The sequence below is a fragment of the Anser cygnoides genome, chromosome 3, assembly GCF_040182565.1.
Source record: "Anser cygnoides isolate HZ-2024a breed goose chromosome 3, Taihu_goose_T2T_genome, whole genome shotgun sequence".
Taxonomy (NCBI): Eukaryota; Metazoa; Chordata; class Aves; order Anseriformes; family Anatidae; genus Anser; species Anser cygnoides.
Window position 1 is genome coordinate 9,690,920 of NC_089875.1, and position 25,667 is coordinate 9,716,586.

General features: G+C 42.4%; 1 protein-coding gene across 3 annotated transcripts in view; it reads right to left on the reverse strand.

Moving 5' to 3' along the window:
• SPTBN1 (spectrin beta, non-erythrocytic 1) overlaps positions 1-25,667 on the reverse strand; it is a 135,876-nt gene that overhangs the window by 29,750 nt on the left and 80,459 nt on the right. For all 3 annotated transcript variants that reach the window (XM_066995388.1, XM_048078951.2, XM_013191037.3), the window contains 14 exons: positions 22,117-22,290; positions 20,714-20,805; positions 18,691-18,771; positions 17,799-17,914; positions 16,677-16,789; positions 15,865-16,052; positions 14,701-14,818; positions 12,987-13,145; positions 11,235-11,537; positions 10,267-10,420; positions 8,708-9,578; positions 8,443-8,580; positions 7,008-7,764; positions 6,559-6,761 (listed from right to left, as the gene is read on the reverse strand). In XM_066995388.1, the coding sequence (XP_066851489.1) occupies positions 6,559-6,761; positions 7,008-7,764; positions 8,443-8,580; positions 8,708-9,578; positions 10,267-10,420; positions 11,235-11,537; positions 12,987-13,145; positions 14,701-14,818; positions 15,865-16,052; positions 16,677-16,789; positions 17,799-17,914; positions 18,691-18,771; positions 20,714-20,805; positions 22,117-22,290 (3,467 nt within the window). The remainder of the gene's footprint in view (positions 1-6,558; positions 6,762-7,007; positions 7,765-8,442; positions 8,581-8,707; positions 9,579-10,266; positions 10,421-11,234; positions 11,538-12,986; positions 13,146-14,700; positions 14,819-15,864; positions 16,053-16,676; positions 16,790-17,798; positions 17,915-18,690; positions 18,772-20,713; positions 20,806-22,116; positions 22,291-25,667) is intronic.

Sequence of the window (25,667 nt, forward strand, 5' to 3'; positions counted from 1 at the left end):
TACTGCTTTTCAAATGAAGAGCATGTTTGAAGCTCAGATGTGCATGTGTTATTTAGTGCGCTTACTTAGGTTCAGCACGCATTTGTTTTTGTGACCAGTCAAATACACAGGGAAAATTTTGAAGTCAGCATGGTTTCACAAGTATTACGTACAGAATTTGGAGCACTAATTGGAAGACTGCAGGGAATTTCAGTCTGTTTGCCAAAAAACATAAGAAAATCATCTTCAAAACTGCAACAATTAGATCTCAGGTTACGTAGCCCTTGCAAACTGTGCACTTGCTGTAATGGTCTCCATAATATACCTTCCCTATGGCTCAGCACCTCCTGCTAGCCAACAAAGTTGTAGTCGTTTATATAACCTTCCAAACGCTGTATTTATGTGTCATGTGACACACTTGTGTACTTCAGCAAACAGAAGCTCTATTTGCCTTGGAATGTATTTCTCAGAGCATTTAACAGTAACCTTAGCACAGAGGAAAACCAAAGGTTAGTCAAAAAGCCCTATTTTTAATTCCTAATTGTTTGCCCCTTGAAGCATGAGTTGTGCTGGCAGCCCCACAGGTCTTGGTGGGTTCTTCAGATGGACATGGTGCCTGATGAGCCTATTCCTGAGGTATCGCCGAACATGTTTTTGACTGACATTTAATTTGGAATAGTAATCCCTGTCATTCTGTACTTCCGTTATTTATGAGGCGATTTAGACAGAGAAGGCAGAGTAAAGAAGATGATTTCTGTTTATTGCTCACTGTGTAAGATTTGTTCATATTTTGTTGTGCATGGTCTTATTGCTGGACTATGTAATAGACTAAGATAAATAAGGATAGAGAGTTGGAGATTATTTTATAGGGTGGCAATTTATAAGATGATCTCAGCACATAATTCCAATAGCTGAATAAATCCCTGTTAGTGGAAGTCTCCAGACACTCACGATATTCTCGAAAGCTATAAATTACATGTTGATGACAACTGGCTTAACGTACCACTTTTCCTGATCTAAAAATTACCAGAGCAAGCTCTCTGGAAGAGTTTAGTGACTTCAGAAACACAAAGAATACCTGTGTTTCCTGGGTGTTAAATAAAAGCAAAAGGTCTGTAAGGCAGAGGAATGGGAGAGGACCTTTTAAACGGCTACACATTACTCCTTTGTTGTCTCAACAGCTTTCTCTGAATAACCATGCAGGCAGCAACTATAAAGCTGTAGGTAAAAAACAACTGAGTTACAGATCAGATGGCAGGGAAGACACACATAACCGTCAAAGGAAGAGGCTGGAGTCCAAGCCCAGGTAATTTTGATGTTTTGGCAGGTGTTACCTGAGAGAGTGCAAAGCAGAGGACACACAAATTGTGCCTTAGGAAAAGCCTCTGTAATGTAGCTAACAGTGGTGGGTTTGATTCCACTCTTTTGTGGCTCACATATATATGTCTCGGCAAATACAGTGCATTACTCAGGTTGCTAAATTGAAGCAAGGAATTGTTTGGGTGATTCTATCATGATGATTTAGTGTCACAATGATTTAATAGATTTAAGAGTAGATTACATTCTAGACTCATGTATTCTGGAGAGGACACAAGTTGTGCAATTAAAAGGAAAATTTTCATGACATTGATTTGAATACAGTTAAGAATGAACAGACAAGTTCTTATGTTGAGAAACCTGGAGTTTAAAAATCTAGCAAATTATCTCCACGCAGTGTTGGAAATACCGACTTTAAGAACTCTGAAGGGAAAATACGCAGGAACATCACACAGATGATGATACAGCTGTGTTTTTTTTTCTTCAGCATAACAAATATGATCGTTGGTGCTCAGAGTTATTTAACACTAAAAGGTTGTTTGGTTGTCCAAAATGACCTGGAGTGAGACTGCAAGATGAGAAATCTCTAAAGAACAGGGCTGAACTGTAACAAGGCTTAAACTGGACACTTGAGGACGTGGTTGTAACATACTGAGGATGGAATATATCCCTGCTGGAACAGGCAGGAATTCCTGTACTTTCACCACAGAATTGGTGTTATTTTTGAATGGGAATAAATGGCCTTAAGAAGTCATTTAGTCTGTTCTTCCTACCCAGACTGGCTATATCCAAACATTATAAATTCCTTGTCCATGTTTCCCCAAAGTGTTCTTTAAGAGCTCCAATGACAGATTTTAGAATTTTCTTATTCCAGCGCATAACTACCCTTCCCATTACAAAGCTTTTATTACCCCCTACTACTCCTCTACTACCAGTAAGTCTGAAAGGCTCTAAAGAGAATCAACAGGCAGACAGACTGCAGAACAGAACCCTTTCAAGTACCACTTTTTATCCAGATGCTAAAATCACATGGTGTAAAGGGCCTGGCTGCCCCATTTCCCTGGCCCCATGTGCAGAGGCTGAGCTGAGCCAGCTGGTGGGGCAGGGAGGTGGATGGACCAGCGGACAGACTGGCGGACAGACCGGACTGCAGCTGCACTGAGGGCCAAGAGCACTGGGCAGCCCTGGAGGGTGGAGAAAAGCACCAAGCCTGATGCACAGTTTTTGAACAAAGATTGCTCCACTGCTGATTGCAGTTATCCCTATTAAAATCCTACTCTTCTGAGAGGTGCATAGCAAGGAAGGGCCAGAAACTGACTCTGCCACACTTCAGGTTATCAGTGAGTGCTCTTACTGGTTTGCTGAAATAGTTTGTGGAAGAAAATCCCACACTAGCACAGAAGGGTTTGCTCTTCAGACTCCAATTATTTAGAATGACTGCTTGAATTCACCTGCTTGTTCATGCAAGAAATTGCATGTATTACTTACATTATAGCTATGTCTAGGTCTACATTAAATAGGGACTTCCCTCTATATGCTGAAGAGGCAACCTCAAATTCCAGTGTCTAAATTAAGCTAGACCTACATGGTAAAACAATATAGGAAAGGTACCACAGTCAGTTAAAACATGGGGACATCCCCATATCCCATGGGGACATATTCTGTGGCAACGTTATGAAGAATCTAAAATAGTCAAATGAGGTATATTCAGCATGAAGATGTGCCTGATTCAAATTAACCCAAGAGCAGAACACCAAAATTTGCCACAAGGTTCCCAGGCTGTCTCTGCAGAGGTCCTTGAGAATGCTAACACCACTGAAAACTGACAACATCTCTTGTGGTTTAACTGTAAGCCTGTGGGTTTCAAAACCGTGTAGAAGTAATAAATCTTACACATAGCTTGAACGCTACTGCCTGCTAAGAATGCTGAGATATATGCAAGGAAGGTCTAACTCTCTAGTTGTTACAGCAAACAGCAGGCATTCTCCTTTCTGAACAGGCAAGAAGAAAAAAAAATATTTCAGTTCTCTGTTGAGTTAGAAAGTTGCACAAGTGCAAAAGTTGATGAAAAATAGAACCAGGTAATAACTTGAGTCAGACCTGCCACTATCTTGAAGCTAAATCTCAGTTTTAGAATCAGAGAGGCCATGATGTAAGCAACTGGACCAGGGCAGTCCCCTTATGCTCCTCCAAGAGAAAATGGAGAAGAAAACACTTCCCTTCTGGATGGCAGAAACAGAAGCAGAAGTCACCAAATTAAGGACAGCTGCAGAGGGGAGACCAGCCAGGAGCCCTGCTCTCAGCAACCCTCTGAACTCAGAAACGGAAAGGGAAGGTTCTTCTTCACTGAGACCCCACCAGGGCCTCTTGGCAACAGGGAAAGCTGCAGACGTGGGCAGCTATAGAAGAGTGTCCTACCTGAGGGAGCAGCTGCAACAGGTAAAGCTGGGACCCACAGGGGCTCAGAGGTCACGCAGCAGTATAACTACCACAGGTGTGCTGATAGCTTGCTCCATTTCCCCTTCTTTCCTTGTGATAGCTTTATTCAAACCCATCTTCTCCCTCCATCACTCTTTCTCCAGGTCCTTTTCCCCATTTATCTTTCCCTTGAACTGCATTAGAAGATCGTGCTGAAGCTGTGCGTCCTGTCGCACTGCTCCCTCAGCTTCTGCATTCTCCTCTCCTTCCTGAGCCTGATGCCTACAGCGTCTGTTCAGATGTAACCATTTCAGGGCAGGGGCTGTCTGCTGCACCAATGGACAGAGGGTTCTCCTCTGCATTAGCTTGCAAGCATTTCTGTAAAAAGCACCATTAACCATATGAAAAACTACAAAGAGCTCCATATAGGAAGTACGGAGCCACTGCACATGTTTGAACTTGTTTGTTTTGGTCTTTTGTTATACATCCAGGTGGAGTCTGGTTGGGAGAGCATTTTTTTTGTAAAACCAAAGAGGCTTCCTTTGCTACCACTCCCACTAAACCCAGCCCTAAGGCTTTGTTCTTGAGGCTTATCAGCCTTACAGACTCAGAGAGCAATCACACAGATTTCCTGGATAGCAGTGCACCGGATGGTTTTTGCAGTGCTCTGCATAAATACTTCTGGAATTGAGGAAATGTCCTGGGAAAAAAAGTGGGGTTAAAAAAACTACAGCCTCTAGGACTTGCGTGCCATTCTGAGCAGGAACTCCAGCACGTCTTGCAGCCAGGATGGCCCAGGTGGCCAGCTAATGCCACAGGGAAACAGAGAAGGAGCTGTGCTGGGGAAACAGCAACCAGAGCACCTCAGCCACGGGCAGCAGCGGCCCTCCTGCAGGGCACACGCAGGATGGAAGGCTGAAGCTGTCTCCACTCCAACCACCTCAGACAGGGCTGCACAAAGAGGCTGGCTCCTTGCTACTGTTTTTTAAAATTCCAAAGTTACAGAAAGAAGACACCTAATGAGAAGGGCAGGATCAAGTCCAGCTTTCATAAGTGGATGTGAAAACTTGAAGTAGAGAACATATGAAGTCAGAGAGGGTAAATAAAGGAAAATAATTTTCTAGCTTTCACCTTTGGTAAGTAAGGGGAGTCAGCACAATTTGTGCTGACTAGAAATACATTTAGAACTGACCCTGTAAGCAGCATCAAAAAGCTACCAGACTGCATTTATGCACTGGATTAAACCTGATGTCCTTTAGGCCACAAAATGCTCCTACAGGTGGGCCACATGAGGGCAGAACTCGTCACACTAGAGATGGCAGCATTTCCAAACACTCTCCTTTTTTCATCCTTCTCACTGGATGCTCCTTGAGTGAGAGGCACCTCTTTGTGATGGGTACTCCCCAGTGAAGGGCACTGACAGCGGGGACAACCAAAATGTCCACAGTGCATAGGATTTTTGGCACTGATGCACAATGTGCTATGCCACTACAGCACCCATTTGACATCCCGGCCCTCCCTGCCCCAAATTCAGTGCTTTATAGAAATGGAGGAAGAATGAAGATGCTGACTGGATGTGCTCATTATGTTCCAGTATCGGACAAAAGGCAAACGTAAATCCTTTATCTATGAGTAACATCTTCCATAAAAAGAAACAGTTATCTTCACACAATGGGACCTGTGTGTGCCTGTACTCAGGTTCTAGTTTGCTGGGTCTGGAAACCCAATTAAGTGAAGAAATTCAGATCCTAGATCGCTTTCATATAATCTCCTCTTTCTAGTCTTTGCAGATTCTCTTTGTGATCTAAAGAGAGTCAAGCTGGTTAGAGAGAGAATGAAAATATGAGGTACTCTTGGCAGTAGACTGTCAGAGGGCTCAGAGGTCCTCTGCAAGCTCTGGGCATAGGAATATCTGCCCTTTTTTAAATCCATGAGCCACAGCTAAAGCAGGTGCATAGACAGTGCAAAATGTTTACCAAAACAGGAAAGGCACAACATTTTTTGCACTGCTTCAGACCTCAGAGATAAAGGCATCTAGCCAACTTAAAGCTTACTGGCTGCGGGAGGATGAAAGTCTGTCAGAAGGGTGGTCAGTAACATCTGACATGAAGTTCTGTATGAGCTTACTTCTGCGTTCTGACACTCATGAATCACAAGAGCCTTGACAGTCTCCACTATTATTCAAACCATAAGCAGAAAGAACTATAAATCATAGCCATCAAAAACGAACATTTGGTTTTCAAAGAAAAAAAAACTCTTAAAAGTCTATAGCAGTCATGCCACAGCTAAAGAGACAAAGCAAAAGACTTGTTCTGAGATGAAAGACACATTTGTACCAATGCTTTCTAATCTCATTTCAGATAGGCCAGACAACTTGCAAAATGTGATCAAAGCTGAGTGGGTGGGGTAGATACAATGCCAATTACACTCTTGAAGAGCCACATTCCTTCCTCAGGGGAAGGACAGGAATATATTATTATCATTGAATAGCAAAAAAACTTAAGGCTTGTGGAACCAGGTATAGCTACTGCTACAGCTCCCAACACAATATGAACTCTATTAATACTCCGAGAATTATAAGCAACACTCATATAGCCAAATTCTGGGTAGTGAGCTCATTACCTAGTGAGTCTCAAGAAAATGGAAGAGGTAATGTTTAATTAAGATTAGCCCAGCATATTTTTGAAACATTACAGTTCCTATTTTTCCCCAGGACAAAGAAAACATTCTGCAACAGATGTTTTCTAACATGTTGCTTTGCCTTTGGATTCTGATAAAAGGTCATCTCTCAAATAACAGAATTAAAACGTGAACAGCTACATTCTGTCATCATTCTGACCTTACCTGTCATCAATAGAGTCCACTTTCTCCTGGATTTTATCAGAGTTAATGTTCCCATCACTAACTAGCCTTCTGCCAGTCTCTACGACTGCATTGATCTTTTCTTCATTGGCATCCATTGTAGTCATGAAATCCTCCTGTTTTTTAATAGCAGCTTCTGCTCCTTCCAAGGTAGTGGGCATTTCTGTGTGTGCCAAAACATACTCCTGTGATTAAAACACAAATCAGAGAGAGAAAAGTATTACACTCAGGCTATGTTGCATGCTGTAAACAGATTCACCTGAATTCATACGAAAATAAATGTCTCAAGAAGACTAAGAAGTAAAATTCAAAAAGCAAATTAATTTGAGTTACTTTTAAAAAATAAAAAGGTAGTTTATCCGTTTTCAGCTCTCTCTCTTCCACAAGTGTCAGCTTGTGGAAATGAAGACAAGTAAATCTTGCCCACTTACCTGGTTATTAAGAAATGCTTCTGCTTGTTTGGTATCTCTGAGAAATAGCTGGTAGGCATGAGACTGGGAGAGGAGATTTTGCCTGTTCTCCCACATTTTGTGGAGCTCATTCCATCCAGTGTCCAAAGCTTGTAGGCGCTGGCGTAGGAACATGTACTGAGCGTCAGTTTGCCCTTGTGTCACCATCTCACCCATGTCCCTCATTTTCTGATAGTCTTCCTCATAATTGTTGATTTCATTCTTAATATTCTCATGTTGAGTGAGCAGCTTCTCAGCCTCTGTCAGTGTGTTTGGCATGTCTTCAGAGGCAATTGCAGTCTGAGTTCTGGATAGCCATGACTGGAAGTCATCTAGATCTCTCAGGAACTGTTGCAGTTTGCTTGCCTCTCCAAGAGACTCTTCCCGGTTCTTCAGAGTGGTCTTCATTTCTTCCCATACATCGTTGATTTCTGCAAGCCGTGAAAGGATAGCCTGTGCCTGGTCAGGATGCTCTGATTCCAACTTTTCTGCCTCTTTTTGCAGGTCACTGAGCTTAGCCTCAATGGCTACCAGGTCACGTTCCATGCCCGTCAGCTTCCTCTGCAGGGCCATCACTCCAGCGAGATCATTACCCAGATCTTGCGTGGATTCAATCACTTTTGTCTTTTCCCTGATCCAGGACTTGGTTTCATTACATTCAAGGTGGTAATTCTGGATACTCAGGGCCGAGAGCAAAGCATCCTTCTTTCTGTCTACCAGTTCTCTGAACTGGCTCCATCTGAAATTTGTGATGAGAGAAAAGCAGAGAAATCGAGACTTGTCTACAATAAGGGAAAAGCGTATGGCAACGCTGCTGAGCGAGCAGTTACTCACATTAGCTTGTTAAGCCATGAAAAACTTAACGTATTCATGCTTTTTTCAGCCCTTTCCATATCATCAATAGTTTTAGCAAAACAACCATTAACCAAGCTATGGCATATATAAGAATATGTCAAGTATCAGCAGTACTGAGTCCTTGCAAGTATAATTTTTTCTCAAGTGAAAAATTGCTAGTTACATCTAATTTTCACACTAAATACACTCTCTCAGTGGACTTTGAAACCAAAAAGAGAGTGAGTTTACATGAAGTATTACATTGGTTTCTTTTTGTTTGTTTGTTTATTTTAAATTAATAATAGTCACTATAGCAAGTTTCCAGCTCTCAAGTCATGGTACTGATACACTTAGGACCTGGTTGAAGTCAGTAACAAAACTTTATCTGTTAATTGAACATTTCAAAGACACAGCTCTCTTTCCTTTTGAAGGAAAGTTGAGGGTAGTTGAGGGTCTACTTTGAAGATACTTGAGGTAACAGTATCAGAATATATTTAAAAACACATACAAGAAACACAAGTGACACCACTATACTTTTTTCATCCAGTGTCACATTTTTCATGAGCATGAGGCCTTCACGTACCTTGTGTTGAGTTTATCTTGCTGCGCTTTGATCTCCTTCTCACTTGGATGGCCACTGTGCATTAGCTGCCTAGCAATTTGGTTCACTACTGCAACACGGGAAGCCTGATTGTTCATTTCAGGTTCTAAGCTTTCAAATCTGGGGGAGAAAAAAAAGATCACAAAGGCATTAGAGAATCAGAGTCATAGGCAAGTTAACAAAGGTGGCTGGTGCACAAAAACTTCCAGCCAGAATTCCCAAAACTTCGTGGTAAATCCATTCCCACCTGTGCTGGATCACTTCCAGGTCCTCCAGCTTCTCTGGAATCTGCATATTATTCAGCCACTTCTCCTTTTCATCTATCCAAAGTTCACAAGCATCTGCCTCGCTGAACATCTTATAAAGAGCAAGGGTATCCTGCAAGGCCTGTTTACGCAGCCGAGTCAGCTCAGCAACCTCCTTGTATCTTTCTTCTATTCCGGACAACCTGCCTTGCACATCTGGAGACCCGGCGTGTTCCTGCGGTAGAGCCTTCGCCTGCTCATGAAGCGAGTCAATGGTTGGCCGGTAGCTTGCAATCTCTTCAGCAACATCCTTGTGTTTCTTGACCAAGGACTGTGTAGAATATTCATCATGACCAACATCGTTGCTGGAGACAATTTTGAGGATGTCCAACATCCATGCGTCAATGTCATCAGCATCAGCCTGGAACTGGTGAAGGAGAGAGGCTTCCTCCAGATGTTTCTTCCTAATGGCAGATAACTGTTCCAAGTTAGCCCACTGCTCCCGGATATCCTTAATTCTTTCTCTGATCTTCTCAGACCCAAAATGCTCTTCCGCAATCATGTCTTCACCTTCTTTTATCGCTTGCTGAAAGTGGCCACTACGACCACTCATTTCATCTTCAAATGCCTTATGTTTACTCAAGAGACGGACAACGCTGGTTAGGTCCTTCCCATAGTCATCAGAGGAAAGGATCTGTTCCTTCTCCCTGATCCAACCCTCTTCTTCAGCCATTTCCCAGAAGAATTTCCAGAGGCGCCGGGACTCCTCCAAGCGGGCCCGGCGCTCGGCTGCAAGCTGGCACAGCTCTTGGTAACAGAACTCCATGTGAGCGACACGGTCCCTGATAACCTGTGGGTCACATGGCTTGTAACCTGTTCAGAAAGAGAATGTGCATTACAACACGGACTCATTCATTTTCATCGCAACAGCTGGGGTGTACCTAGAGTTCTTAATTCCTGCTTGTTCTGTCTGCAAAGTTTATGGAAGAGAATCCATAGTTAGTCTCCTGAAACAATGTGAACAATTCAGACTTCACCATCCCGTGACACAAAACAGAAAATGCTGTTCTGTGAATGAAGACAAAAAACTAAATAAATAAAAAGGGTAAGACACCCACAACTGTTTTCAGTGAAAGAAAATTCACTACCCCAGATTTATATCACAACACAAAATGAACATTATTTACCCTAGTTAATTACACTAGTTTAGTGGAATCGCTTTTAATTAGCATAGATTGGGACAATATCAGACTTAATATAATTATTTGCTTATGTTTCATTAGAAACACAAAACCAGGAATTAATGGTGACTGCTACAAAGTTACAGCAGCTGCTGGTTAGGAGTGTGACACAGCAGACAAAACACAAGCCGCACCGAACTTCTGAACAGGCTACCTTGACAAATTAATCATTGACACAGTGAGGGAAGAAGGAAAAAATGAAGCTGGATTCTCTTATTCTGGTGCTGAACTTAACCTAATGTGCCTTGCAGAACTAATGAGGCTTACAGATAACCCCATATATAACTAAAACTAAAGAGGATGTGTTGGCTGCTAGTTACCTTCTCCATCGGTGGCAAACTTCTGTGCAGATGCATTGACCCCTCTCACTCTCTCAGCCTGAATGGCAATGTCAGCTTCCACAAGAGCGTGTTTCTGCAACAGGTCTTCGACTCCTAACAAATGTTTGCCATAGTCTTGAGACAGCAGAAGCACCTGATAAAAATGTAAAAGACGAATAAAATGGGCTCAAGGCCATAAGCTATTTGTTTCTTAATGACTCCTTCATGCCTTACACTGTTCTCCTTTGTTACACCGACTAAAGTCCACAGAAACACTAGGGACATAAGAAGAGTTATTTCAACTTTAGAGAGGTATGACTGATGTGAATTTGAACCAACATTTTTCAAATCCCTGATGAAGAACCATGAAGAAATTGACCATGCTCTTTAATGATGAAAAGCCAAGTCAGCTCAGCAGAACCACTGAAAGGCACTCAGTCCAGGTCCTGTGAGCTGCCAGCGAGCTACACACATCTTTCTTTCCTCCAACAGCTTCCAAGTTCTGCTGGCTCATGGACAAGAACAAAGTTACAATGCTTCCCCTTCCTTGGTCCCAGCAGAACAGACAAATTCCATGCTTTTAAAGCACAGTGGTGAAAAGGTGGCTCATGTCAGTGGTGATGGAGAGAGATCATGTAATTCCCTTTCACCGAAATCTGCATCCTCACCCAAGCACTCTAACCAAAGCTTCTTGCCTTTATGAGAGAGGCATGAAGATGAAAAGTGTCTTTTTATAGAAGCGTGTCATTTTATAGAAGCAAGCTTGGTTCTTTTCCTTAATTGTTTTTAATTTTTATTTTAAAATATCATCATAAGGTATAAGAAATTTGTTCACTGCCCATGAATGTGGGTCTTCTGAATTTGCCAACTAAACCAGATAGGCAAAACGAATCTTAAAAAAAAAAAAAAAAGGACATTTACACATCTCTAGAATATTTTTTCTATATTCTTGAATGGGTAACACCTACCTTCATCTCATCCATCCAGTCCATAATGTACAGCATCTCCTGGAAAATCTTTTGCAGGCCAAGATTCATCTCCAGCCGTTGTCTCCGTGCCCTGAGCAGCTCCAGGAGGTATTCCCACAGGCGTATAACATTGTCCTTTCTTGCAGTGATGCGTTTTATATCATGATAATTTTCAGTCTCAAGCTCCTTTGCAACTGCAACCACAGCTTGGACTCGTTCTTCGTATGCTGCAATGTCTGTTTCAATGGCCTCATGCTTCTTCGTTGCAGCCTCCACTGCCGGAAGGTCAAAGCCAAAATTATCCTGTAAAGACAGAAAAACTTCTTCAGCAATGGCTGCCGAGGAGAAAAGCCCTACTGCTCAAACTCTAAAGTGATTTCTGATTGTGCAGAACACTCTCGTTAGCAATTTCAGGAGTTGGACTCGATGATCCTTGTGGGTCCTTTCCAACTTGGTGTACTCTGTGATTCTATGATTTCACAATCTCAAAATGCTCTGAAAACTCCTCTGATAAAATCAGAGATAATTCTGATAAAATCAGACATCATTTACTAGATTTGGTGAAACAACCATGGTGGCCATCAGGATTAGCCTAGGGTTTGGGTTTTTTGCTTGTTTGTTTTTCAAAAGCCACCTTAAATAATAATATGTTTATTCCTGGGCTTATTCCGTTGAATTGACCTAAATATTCAGGTAAAGAAAATCTTGACTGTGGGTAGTTATTTCCACATGAATATCTCTTGAATACTGAAGAATAGATTCCAAGAGTGGGTGTGTGTGAATACATTTAGGCCAAGTGCCGGGTCCTGCACCTGGGGCGTAACAACCCCAAGCAGAGCTACAGGCTGGGAGATGAGTGGTTGGAAAGCTGCCTGGCAGAGAAGGACCTGGGAGTACTGGTTGATAGTCAGCTGAATATGAGCCAGCAGTGTGCTCAGGTGGCCAAGAAGGCCAACAGCATCCTGGCTTGCATAAGAAGCAGTGTGGCCGGCAGGTCTAGGGAGGTGATTGTCCCCCTGTACTCGGCTCTGGTGAGGCCACACCTTGAGTACTGTGTTCAGTTTTGGGCCCCTCGCTACAAGAAGGACATTGAGGTGCTCGAGAGAGTCCAGAGAAGGGCAACGAAGCTGGTGAGGGGTCTGGAGAACAAGGCTTACGAGGAGCGGCTGAGGGAGCTGGGGTTGTTCAGCCTGGAGAAGAGAAGGCTCAGGGGAGACCTCATCGCTCTCTATAGGTACCTTAAAGGAGGCTGTAGCGGGGTGGGGGTTGGTCTATTCTCCCACGTGCCTGGTGACAGGACGAGGGGGAATGGGCTAAAGTTGCGCCAGGGGAGGTTTAGGTTGGATGTTAGGAAGAACTTCTTTACCAAAAGGGTTGTTAGGCATTGGAATGGGCTGCCCAGGGAGGTGGTTGAGTCGCCATCCCTGGAGGTCTTTAAAAGACATTTAGATGTAGCCCTTAGTGATATGGTTTAGTGTAGGACTTGTTAGTGTTAGGGCAGAGGTTGGACTAGATGATCTTGGAGGTCTCTTCCAACCTAGACGATTCTGTGATTCTGTGATTAAAAATAGAACAGTAATATATACACATATACACTAAATATACCTTTATACACATACAATAAATATAAATATGCATAGATTCAGTAACATAAGTGGCACAGGAGAGGAAATGTTCTCTTTACAAGAACTGTATCCTTTAATTACTCAAAGGAATCATTTTAGTCACACAGACAATTTCTGAAAGCAGCACCTGAGAAACTAGACGTTGATTTTCACTTAGCCAAGTTTCTCTCATAGCTGCCTTGCGATCAAATCTGCGTGCAAGTTGTTCCAGTTTCTCTTGTCTGATGAGCTCATTTCGCAGTGCCAGTTCTCTTTCATGTTCAGCTTTTTCCAGTCTTTCCCAGGCCTGAAGATGTGAAGAAAAAGAAAATGCATCTTCTAACTACACATTCATATAGGGTTATGATAAATCATGTGTGCTTCACATGCAATCAGAACTGAAGTCACTTTAGCCAAGTTTCTCAGAACTGGCAAATTTATTTAAATGCCAGTGAATCTGGTCTATATAGGCTGGCCTTACATCTTGTCTGCTAATGTAAGGGCATGACTTAAAAATTGGTTTCAATTTATAAATTCATTTTCTGAGCGAGAGGTTTAAGTCTTGTTTATCTTGTATGCATTTTCTTGAGTTCACTTGTTATTTGCCTCCTACAAAGCTTAAGCAAACCACTTTGGCTTCAATGTGTAAGAAAGCAATTGTTTCAAAATCTTCTGAGTGCTATTCCCAAGGAAGGGATTCTATCTTTCTCCTTTAGGAAATGAGAATTAGAGATTCATGCCATCTCACCCCTAAAATCAATTTACAATTGTTCTTTATTACATCCACTTTGGAAAGGAAAACAAGTACAGAATTCAGTGACTTTCGCTGCATGCAAGTCCTTTTTTTTCCCCAAAGCAAGAAGTTATTCACATGCATGGCATTAATACTACAAAAACAGAGCCTTAGAAGCATGTTGAAAGCCAGCTAATCACCTTTCAGATCTCCTTACAAACAACAAAAATACCCACAATTAAACACAAACTACCCTAGATTCTTCTAAATCCTAACAGATGTGAAATTGCCTGAAACCCAAAGTATTTTAGGCATTTGCAGGCACAGGAGCTTAACGCAAACAGGAGAGCTGCGCAGTTTACTGCTCTCTAGGACGCAGACCGAGGCCACAGACGCCCACAACAGCTGCCCTGGGAATGGCAGGCACGATCAAACACAAATGAGGAGAGCTCACAGTTTTAAATTGTTTGTTATCCTTGAAAGAGCTTGTCAGCTCTGCTGCTGTTCTGCCAGCTGCACCAGCATAAAAAATAGCTGCATAAGCCCCAAGAGGGAACCTAGAGGACTGGTCACAGCGCTTCCTTTATTCTCCCATGCTGTGGGCCAAGGGGCTGCGAGGCAGATGAGGGCCAGCTCTGCTCCCCGCTGGGAGCCAGGGAAGGCAGAGGTGTTGCAAGGGCACCACAGCCCTGAACAGCACAGGGTGTCTGCTGCTGCGCATGGCTCTGCTGAGACTCCCTTGACCTCCTGCTTGCAGGGAGCTATGCTGGGACAAATCTCCTCAAAACTAAGTAGGCAGGGCTGCAATATCTCTATATTGTTGCTATTTTCTGCTGATTAACAATAGCTACAACCCTGGATGAGCAAGGGCTATCGGATCCATAACTGACTGCTCAGAACTACTGAGGGTGTTTCCCCGTGCAGAACAGCTTACAGATGCTGAGGCCACCCAGGGACTCGGTTCAGATTAGCGAGTCCAAGAGAAGGGAAAATATCACCCAACCTCTCCCATGCCTTACGGTCCCCCACATCAAGGCTAGAGACAGCAGATGCGTTTCTTCCCAGTATGCTGAGACTGAAAGGAAAAAACAAAATCCTGAGTCGCACAGCAGCTGCTGGCTCAGTTTACCTTGTTAATGTCAGAGATGAGTTTGCCCTCCCTTGGCATGTATACTTTCTGATTGTTGGCTCTCATTTTGCTTTGGATGGTAAAAAGTAGCACTTCTAGGTTTCCTTTTTCTGTAAACCTAAATAAATTTCCAAAAGAATAGTTACAATAAAGCTTTTGTTACTACTAGGTTATTACAAAGCACTTCCTTACAATACTGACATTATGAATGGAACACTCAGATAAACACCTGCATCTTGTGTGAACACTGGAAGCAGTAGAAATAGCCTTTCCAACCAGATGGGTCAGACAGAAAGAAAAAAAAAAGAAAAAAAAACAACTTCACAGAAGTCAGTTGTCTATCTGTTTAGATTTAAGCCCCTTGGGGGGACAGAAGACTGCATTTTTTTTTAATTCTATTGCATTTGTTGTCCTAGTTTATCAACCCAAGAAATGGAAGTTTTATTTAAACTGCTCACTGCAGTCAATAAACTCTTCCCACTGTTTTCCCTGAGTTGTATGCCTGGGAAATAAACAAACTGCAAAGGCACTAGGGAATAGACTGCAATTTTAGAAAACGTCTGGATACTTTGTAATGTTTTCAATTGCAATTATTATCCATTAGGACTTATATTAGACAAAAATAATAAATAGATCGGATAACATAACGCTAAAAGAAACTTCCAGAAATAAGTTGCATGGCTTTGGTTGTATCAGTTGTAGCAAGCAGAGCTATGTTTTACAAAGCCAGACACACTTCCTCTTGATTTAGGAAAAGCAGTAAGAGCCTTTTAATAGCTGTGTCTTGGTATTGTACGCCGCTAGCAAACATGGCCTATGATATTACTGCACTAGCATGGTATATACTATTACCACTTGTATTAAAAGGCAGGCACCTCAGTGAAATGATAGCTTCCAGTACTATAAGATCCTACAGCCAACACACGTTTTCAATTATTATTGCTATTGTTATTACTATGTGCATATCGAATAGCATAAAGCAAATAGGTTCTAAGTAATAATGGTCAGTGCCAATTAGAAATGTGATACCTGATTCTGTTCAGAAAAATAAATTCTCAAGCCAAGACTAAAATTACTTGGATGTTTGTTTAAAAAATAAATAAAAATCAATGACTGACTAAACAAAACAAGACCACTGTTTTTTTAAGCTAAGATTAAAATTACTTGGGTGGTTTCTCTACTGTGCGGTAAGTGTTGAACGCCTGTAGCTGCTGCTGCACACCAACTAGCGAGTTGGCAAATTTGCGATTGTTGAGGATGATGATGGTTTGTTCAATCCACTCAAGAAGGTCAGAAGCCAGCGATTCGTATTTTTCAATCATTTTCTCTGTTTCAATGGCATTGTCAAGCACCTGCAACAAGCAGCACAAAATAAAGATGAATTCAAGGGCAGTGCTCTTCAGAGTCATCTCAATCCAACAAGCTGCATAAAGGAAGCTCTGCTGGCTTATGAATCAGACCACTCACTCCTGAGCGCCACGGGGGCTGTGCTCCCCGAGGAACAAGGGCTTTGCATTTCTCAGCACTGAATTCCCATGATCCCAAGGCAACAGAGGGGCAGAGCAAAGGCTTACAAAAGGATTCACATCCAGTCTGCTAGCTGTAAGGATGGGGGCAGCTTTGCCAAAGGTCAGAGAATGACTGCACATTTTTTAAATGAGGAACTTTTCTGGGCTTCAGAAGAGACAGAGGACCCAGAGGGTGAGGAGCAGCTAATGGGAAAGGAAAAGCAGCAATGATGCACAATTAACAAACAAAAATAAAACACCAGCCAAATGTTTTCTAATAAGAGACAGCTGGAAATTAACTACTCCTCATGGTCATATGGGAATATTTAACATTCAAAACATGTTTCAAAAGCAAAACTAAAAACTACCATACAGGGGACTTTCGAAGGATTAACACCCAAGAAGGAAAAATAAGAATCAGAAAGATTTAAACTACTTTATAACAACTGATAATTTGAACTTGCAAACCTTTCCAATACGTTTTCCTTCAACAGCTAATGCTTTCATCTTGGAGAAGTAGTGGTAATATGTCACCACATAGGTGATGATTGACTTTTCATCAGGATGATCAACACTGATATCTGCAAACCAAACAAGAGTTGTCTTAGCACACTGCGGGTGCATGAGTTAAAACAACAAAGCCAATAATCCAACATGAATGGGCTCAAGAGTCTGAGAGATGGGTTCAGTGGCAGTTCAGCTCCTACAATTTATGTCCTAATCAGAAATAAATTCAGCAGCTTTGGACTGGTTCTGAATTTCTTGGTGTTGTGCAGTATTGAACTCTATCACTAAGAAGGCTCTCCTTTATCCATCTCAGTGCAGACCATGGTCAAAGCATGCGATATAGGTGAGGGGTCTTTGGGCCAGATTTTGTCACAGACTGCGTGGCTAACTTCCCTTGTGCCTGTGTGACTTGGCAGAAAACTTCAGTGCTGTATCAGTATTTGGAGAGAGAGATTCGAAGGTAACTGCAAGTCTGTCTGAGCAAATCTTCTGAGATACACAGATGGAAAACAATTTATTTCCTCTCCTGCAGCAATTCTGAGGCTATGGAAAATAATCAAGAAGAAACTTGCCCAAACACATGGCCTCTATTTATTTGTCCTGTGACAAGAAATTTTCTTGTCCTAGCATTGTAAGCACTCCTTCCAATACACAAGTGCACAATCTCATAAAAGAACAGGCTAAAACTCACCCAAGAGTCTGTGAAAGAAATTGCTAACTATTGGGTGAAGTCCGCATTTGTCGTCTTCTGGCTCAAACTAAGAAGCAAAGTGTTTCTCAGAGCAGACCAGAAGGGCACCTTTAACTGGAATGATTTTATGTACACATGGCCTGTCCAGTGGTCTTGTCAGATGGGGCATAAATTCAGAATTAAAGCTGTTGTGCTTCCACAGCTCTGTCCTCTGCAGGAGACATCTTGCATTCTCTCCTTCCCTCTCTAGCTGTTATCACTAAGTGAGTCAGCAGCATCCAGCTGCTCTTTAAGACAAAAAGCTATCACAAAAGAGTGTCCTTGGAAAAGGAGGGGTGGAAAAAAAGAGCCCACAAAGAGCTGCAAAGCATTAAAACTGCAGGAATACTTACCCTCAGGGTCCAGGAGCTTAGTAAGACCAAGGTGTTGCTCTGCAAGGTTAAAAGCATTTTGCAGATTGTAGTGTGCATTTGATTTCTTCAGCTTGTCAAAATCAATCAGATCAGGCCTAGACAGGATGAAAAATTCTTTAGATTTCCCAAAGCACAGTGCAGCCACCCTCAAATGAACAAATGAAATAAAATGTGCAATCCTCAGAAACCCTGGCCTCTCGGGATGCCAAGGTTTTGCTTGCCCAGTGCCTCTGTACGTTTCAGTGGAGTATTAAAGGAACAAAGTAATGCCGAGCACAGGGCAGAGCAGCAGAACCTAGCCCATGGCAAAAAACAAGGATGGGTTTACCATAGATAAAGGTGACCTGGAAAATGAACAGTCAAAGCTGTGGTCACACAGTCTCTCCTCATGATGATGGATGTGTGCAAGCTGTCTCACTTCACTCAAGCTTGCCAATGGGTGGCATCGCCAGCCATGTCGAAGTCCAGCTCCAGACTTTGCCATCCCTGCCCAGGGATTTCTTCCTCCTCCAGGCCATCGCTGTGCCCCAACCGCCGACCCCTCAATTTTGGGTGACTAGAGCTCAGCGTGAGCTACTCAGTAAGGTTTAAAAGCTTCTCTTCCAACCTGGTCACTCACAGAATGAAATGATCGTGTGTATAATTTATTCTCTTGAAACCAAACATGACTTGCGACGTGAGAAGCTGTTGCCCAGATGAGCTCACAGTGACCACAAGAGTGAAAGGCAAGTTGCTGTAAAACTCTCAGCAATTCTTCCACTTCCTCCCCTCCACAGATTTCAAAATCAAGCTGCAGTGTAACTTCAAAACACAGCACACACTGCACCAGTCCAAGCTTTCAAAATCCATAAGGACGTTTCCCCACACATACCTGTGCTTATGTATTAGTGCATTGAAAGCCATCCCGTCCCTCCAGCTTGTTGTAAAGTTGTGAATGTTGACATTGGGGTAACTGCCAGAACAAAAAGCAAAGAAAGCACGATCAATACAGCATCTCTGCTGCAGCTCTGTATGCTCTATCACTAAGGGCTGGTTGCAGGAGTGACGTATTTGTTGTAAACCTGAGGGTGGGACGTTACCATCCCATAACGGACAAGCTATCATCACAGCTGGTTTCTAATCAGACAGACACTAGAGGTAAGTGCATCTTATTCTTGTAAACCCAGCAGAACTGCTATGCATTCCTAAAGGAAGACTCTAAATGCCCTCTGAAGTAATCACTTGATGTGACTTTTTTAATAGCTTGATGCCTAACCTGGAGCCTATGAGGTTTCAGATCCCTAGAAGTTTAAAGCCTGATCCCAATTCAGCTGCTGGCAAATAATCATTTTCAGGTACTCAAAATATCCAGTTCAAGAAATGAGCAGGAACAGTTGGAGAAAAAGAGAGGAGTGAAACCTTTTCTGAGGATGCAGGTGCCACAGGAGCAGTGATGCATTAAGTTTTTGTTGAAACTGTCTGCTGTGCCAGGGCATCTTCAAGGACTGACCCTATTCACCATCTGACTTTTAAACAAAGCACATGTGATAGCCACCTTCATGCCCCATGGGTACACGGATTCCAAATTTGTCTGGTGAGTTTGGTATTTTTTAAGTCTCCACAAATTTCAGGGTGCTTACAAACCGCTTTTCTAAGAGTTCTTGGAAGCAGAAGATAAAATGTATTGCTAGAATAATGCTGAAGTGCCCCAACTCATCAGCGGGACATCCATGTTTCATGGGGTAAACGTGCAACAATGGATATTTAGTTATGCAAAAAGGTTACTGTTAGAGAAATGTTTTGGAAATATTTCCATTTATGAAAATCCCTGTCAAAAGGAAGAATTAGAATGATACATGGATATTCAAATTCACACTAGAAATCCATGTGCCTAATCAGGGAGCATGAAACAGTAGCCACCTTACCATCAGTTTTGTTTTTCTTGCAGCTCTCAAAGTATTTCTATGCCACAAATTCCGGTTCCCCTTCTAGTTCACAGTAAAAGATTCAACCAAGACAAGAGACCAACCTTCGCCTTTGCTGCTATCTTATCCAACATGCTGGGTGGATCCCACTACATTACACTAAACATGAACAGAAAACCCATTATGCCTGGAGGGCAAAAATACTGTAGGAAGTCCAGAATACGTTTCAGCACTTTTGACACTTAAAATGCATATCTGTATCTTATGTCATTAAACAAAAAGTAATTTCATGTTTGAGCTCTAAAAGTAAGTTAAAAAAAGTCTGAGGAGATATCAGAATTAAGAGCAGTTTTTATGCTCAGAAAGTCCTAGTCAATCAATACACAAAGATGCAGACAGAATACAACAAATCTTCAGCTCGCCCACGACCTGTTCACATGGCAATCAAAAGGGAAAGTTTGACTGTAATTCCATGGAACAGCTCTGTTCCTTCTATATTTTTCCCAGAATACACATGAAGAGCTGGAGACCCAGGACACGTTAACTTCACTTTCACTCTGACAGTAACAATTCACCATAGAAGCTAGTGGTGTTATCATTCTTTACAAGAAGGGACTCAATGACTGCATCCTCTAAAGGTACTGCAGACCAGGGCAAAGCTGAAATTGTTTTAAACACCTGCATACCTCTATGTCATTTTATATGGAAAGAGGGAAAACTGGTGGCAAACACCCTAGCATAGTTATTTCTTCAAAGTAGGAGTGGACAGGAGGCAGCATATGCTATATATGTTCATGGATGATCTGGTTGGTATGTTTATTGCACAGAATTAATATAATAAACTCAGAATTTTCTGATTTGTAAACAACAGTTCACTTCTCTTGGTTGAATCCACTTAAGGAGATATATGTACTTGCCCATTTAAAATGATTCCAATGAAAATTCAAAATACTGTAGAGCTTTAGAGATAATCACGTAATCCACGCTTACCCAGCTGTCTTCATCTGGCACCACAAAAGCAATGCATCTTTAGCAGACTTCTTCTCCTTGTTGTCCTCAGTTTCAACACTGATATCTTGGATCTGAAATTAACAAAGAAGCTTTATGCATTCCTCTGAGTAAACACCATTTTTTGCCTTTTTTTGAAAAGATGAAAAAATTCTATCAAAAACATAAGTAACAAAGGAAATCTATGATGAAGGGCAAGGTGGAAGTAGGTAAAAGCTTTTCCTCATTTAGGAGCATTCATCCCAGAAGAAAGCTTCATCTGCCCTTATTTTACAAGAGGATTTCTCTTTTCTTTAGTCTGTAGGCAAAACAATTTAAACTTCAGCAGAAAACATTCCCAATTGTGAAGGCAAACCCTGTTCTATACAGGATTATGGTTTCACCCTTTTTCATGGCACCTCTTTCAGGATGCTGAGCACATCCAGCTCACTGGGGTCGAGGGGTACAGCAGGTAGCAGTCTTTTCAGGGGCATCAACAGGCAAAAGCTAACCAGGAGTTTCACAGGAGCAAACACATTTTCCAACCTCAAGCTTGGAGGAAACATTGTTTACCCTTAGCAGCATCGCAAATACATATTCCAGATTCTAGGCTGATACCTTTTTTTTTTAAAGAAAAAAAAAAGGAAAAAAAAACGAAAATACTAAAAACAAAGGCAAATATTTTTTCTTTCATATGGACAAATATCTTATTTTGCCCAGAGAAGCTGTAGATGCCCCATCCCTGGAGGTATTCAAGGCCAGGTTGGATGAGGCACCCGGACCTAGTGGGTGGCATCCCTGGCACGAGGGTTGGAACTAGGTGATCTTAAATGTCCTTCCAACCCAAGCCGTTCTATGATTCTGTGATTTTATAGAGACGGTTCACTACTTTTTTTAAAAAAAAATATCATAGTTTCAGTGAAGCAACATTGCTATTGCTGAAAGTTAGGCAGATAATTTCATATTTCGAAAACAGTAAGCATCCCCCAAATTAGAAGGTGTTTTTTATTGTAGTTTTTTTGCAAAAGGACTTTCCAGCCTTTTCTAACTGAGGGCAAAGACCAACGTGCAACCTGCTGGAAAACAAGAAATCACTGCCTTCAAGTGAGACACTAAAAGAATTCCTGTGGGAACCCTTAATCCATTTAAGCACAATGTCAGCCAGAATAATGACAATCAGTGCAGAGGTGATCAACAGATGAGTGTAGCATTTCCTAGGTCTGCAAGACTGTCTATGTCTGTGACTGGAGTTTCGTATTTATTAGGAAATAAATAAAAATAAAAACACGTGACCCTGCCAGATACCAAGTACCTTTGATCAGTCCACTCTTAAAAAGCACAATAAAATAGATTACAAACAAGTATGGAAATCTCAAATGTGTGTATAGGTATGCAAGTATCCTCACCTGGAATCTCAGGATAATAGTCCAAATAAGGCCAAGTGTCAGCCTGTGATTCCCATCCACAATATCATGAGATCCCATGTTTTCCAGGTGCACTCGTTGCTCTTTCAGGAACTGGAGGGCTTTATCAACGTTCTCCAGGCAATGGATGCGCATCCTTCCCTTAGTTGGTTTGGGCTAGAAGGTAAAAGGGGAAGAAAAACAAATGTTACTGTAAATGGAAGAAAACAAGTGCTTGATTTCAATCGAGGCAGGTGAGTCACCCACATTGCCAACTGCCAGGCAGCAATCCTGTATGCATTTGTTTTTCAGATTCAGGGGCCTCTTTGCATCTGACAGGGCATTCACCCAAGGTTAGTGTTAGCATGTCAGACCCATGGCGGGATCACTAACACCCCAGACCTATGCTGCACTTGCTGGGCGGCCAATTCCATTGGCCTTTCCGAATGTTTTCCTTGCTTACTTCCTTCATTTTTTCCACCTAGTCTATTCACTCACTATCTGGAAGATAAATCATTTCGTTAAGTTCATGCCACACCTATTACATTTTCCCAAGATGCTCTTTACTCTCTTACAAGTTCTTCCACACTTAAAAAGAAGATCCTAAAGATAAAGAAATGAAACTGACTGATAACTGGCAGATGCACGCAATAGAAGGAATTGGTAACGAATGCTCCAGAGAGTATCTGCAAATACTGGCGCACACACTCCGGAAGGACAGCTCAGATTTGAACTGCAGATAGTTAATAAAACACCCTGAGAAAGAAATTTCCTTCATTTTTTGGTCAGTCAGAGTAGGATAAGTAGTATGAAAATAGCAGACAAGATTTATTCCAAACAATGCCTCCATAGGGGAGAAGTAGGGGGAACTGCCACACCAACATAACACAGTTTTACAAGGCCTGGCGCAAATGAAAAAAGCCAGGAGCACATCAGCAGCATGTAGAGGTCAGCTGTAAAACTGAAGAGAATTAAAGCAACTTTGTTCTGCGGATAAGGGTTACAGCTGAAGAGCTTGTTCTGTGCCCACTGAGATGTCACCGAAGGTACCTAGCCAAACTACTAATTGACACGATCTCTTTGTTTTCTACAGAAAATGTAATCAACTGGCCATGGAAATAGTGCATGCAAAATCCTTGCCTGAGTCTGCATTTGAAGGGAAGAGTTTCAGCAAGAGCCATATGTTCCCCACAAACAGCAGCCTGACTAGCAGTGTGTCGCCGAGATGAAACGCTCGCTAGGAAGATGCCCTTCAGGACATGTAAATTCCTGAGGTCCTTAGTCTCACTTCAGTTCTCAGCCAGCACAGTTCTACACTGGATGCTGGCAAACAGAGCAGATAAAGTCAGTCCACAGCTCCCAGCAAAGGCGAGCATTTCCAGGAAAAAACCCTGCTTTGGGTGCAAATGTTGCTCAGAGAAGGCTCTCCAGAAGGACAGTGCTGCATCCATCCTCCTGCTGGCTCCACCAAATCACGTTTCAGTGAGTCCTGTACAGCACAGCTGGGAAGAGGGGTCCAAGGGAACAGTGCTGGCTGTGGGGCAGGCGGAGGCCCTTCTCCTTTACCTAAGCTGTAACCAGAATACGCTCCAATGCCTCAAGTTATTTAGCAGAAAAGGGGATTAAAACACTGCTTCTGCTCTCAGAAGCTCCAGCACCAAGGTGACAGAGCTAATGCCATTCACTAGAGATGTTTTAGTCAGATCCTGGGCCCACTGGTTCCTAACCACAACCCGTATGATGGCATATTCCACGGGAACGTGGAAATGTAACCTGCAAGTGATCAGCAAGACCTTCTCTCCCCACAAACAAGGACTTTATGTGAGGCAGCAGAGTACACACAGTAAATCTGAGCAAGCGAATCCAGCCCCAGGACCTGTAATGCCTGGCAAAGGGGCAGGCCTCCCAGCACCTGTGCCACTCTCTGCCCTATGGCAGGAGCAGGCTGCTGTTCCTCTCGTGCTCCAGGACTAGGGGCACCCTCTGCTGCATGGGGACCTCAGCAGCTTACTGCTAGTGCAGTCTGGAGCTTTTCAGACTACGACTTATTAATAGCCTGAAAAGGCACTGCAAATTCCTGCACAGACCAGTGTCACCTGGCCGAGAAAAAATGCAGAGCACCGGCAGGAGACAGAAGGTTAAACCTTTCGGTAGGGCAGCACAGGCAGGTCGTGCAGTCTTTACTGACTGTTCTGCATCATGAGAAGAGCTGTCCGAGTCCTGTTTGTACAAGGTGTGGCTGCGCTTGCCACGCTCTCCTGCACAGCCTCAGCATGAGAAATACATGAGGCACAACTTTCTTCTTTACTGGGCTAACACAGACCCAGAAAACTGACCAGAGGGAAAGAAGACATGTTGAAGGCCCTGCAATATGATATTTACCTGAACTCAGAACCTTCTATTATTTGTTTTAGATCAAAATCCTTCCCTTTTCCAATGGGAAACATGACCAAATTCACTACAGAGAATCTGCTTAAACAGTTTGACCTTTGGGCATTCAGGAATTGAAAGGAATTTACTAATCCTTTATCTAGTGATGGAAGAAACTGAGCTAAATGCTCAATTTAATGCTGAAAACAATTCTCAGCTTTATTTTTCTGTTTGGAAGAAACTGATTAACAGCGTGTGCAAACAAAATTACAACCATCTTTTCATACTGGCTGGATTCTTTTCCACTTTGCTCAGTGAGACCATTGATGCTGTTGTTTTATTTCCAAATACTGGTCTGGTCTGTACAGAGGACCTTATGTAGTAAGGACTAAACACTAGGATTAAGGATCAAATTGAGCAAAGAGGGGAAGATGTACATGTCTTTATTGCACACTCTCATTTTGAGGTTCTCCAGTATACCTTCAAGAAGTCTGTGTTTTCATCATCAAAAATCACAACAGCTTTCAAAAGATACAGTTTGATCGAATGTGGCTGGAGGCCTTACAGGGGGCAAAGAGTGGTCCTGCTTCCCTCATTAGTATTCTAAATACCAGACTGCTCCACAGGCTCCAGCTCCAGAGTCTTGGATTCAAATGCAGGAAAAAAAAATCCTGTTCTACTGCATCAGTAAACACACTGTATTAAAATAATTATCTAGGCAAGTTTCAGAGTTTGTTTATTGCTTTCTTACCATTTGATGTTTGTCTCGATTTTAAGTTTTCTGCATAAGACACTGCCTTTACATTTCTGCTTGGGTGGCATGGTGATGTCAGAAGCTACCCAGTAACAGCTACAACAAATTCCAAAAGGCTGGAGAACGTCAGCAAGTGGATGCTACATGCTGATCCTACTGGAATTTTTTTGGTGTGTGTAATTGTCTCAAGGTTTATTCCATTGCATTATCTGTATTCTTGTTTGCAGAGGAAGGTGTGGTGGAATGTACTGTTCAGAGACTGCTGTCCTCCAGCCTGAGATAACAAAGCTACAATAAGAATCTACGGTAGTGCAGACAGCTGCCAACACAATATGCAACCGATGATGCAAGTTCAGATCCAGCAGCCTCCTGCCCCCTCCCCACCCAAACAGCTGCGTAAGCTCTGTTTGCATTTTTTAAAGCTGGAATG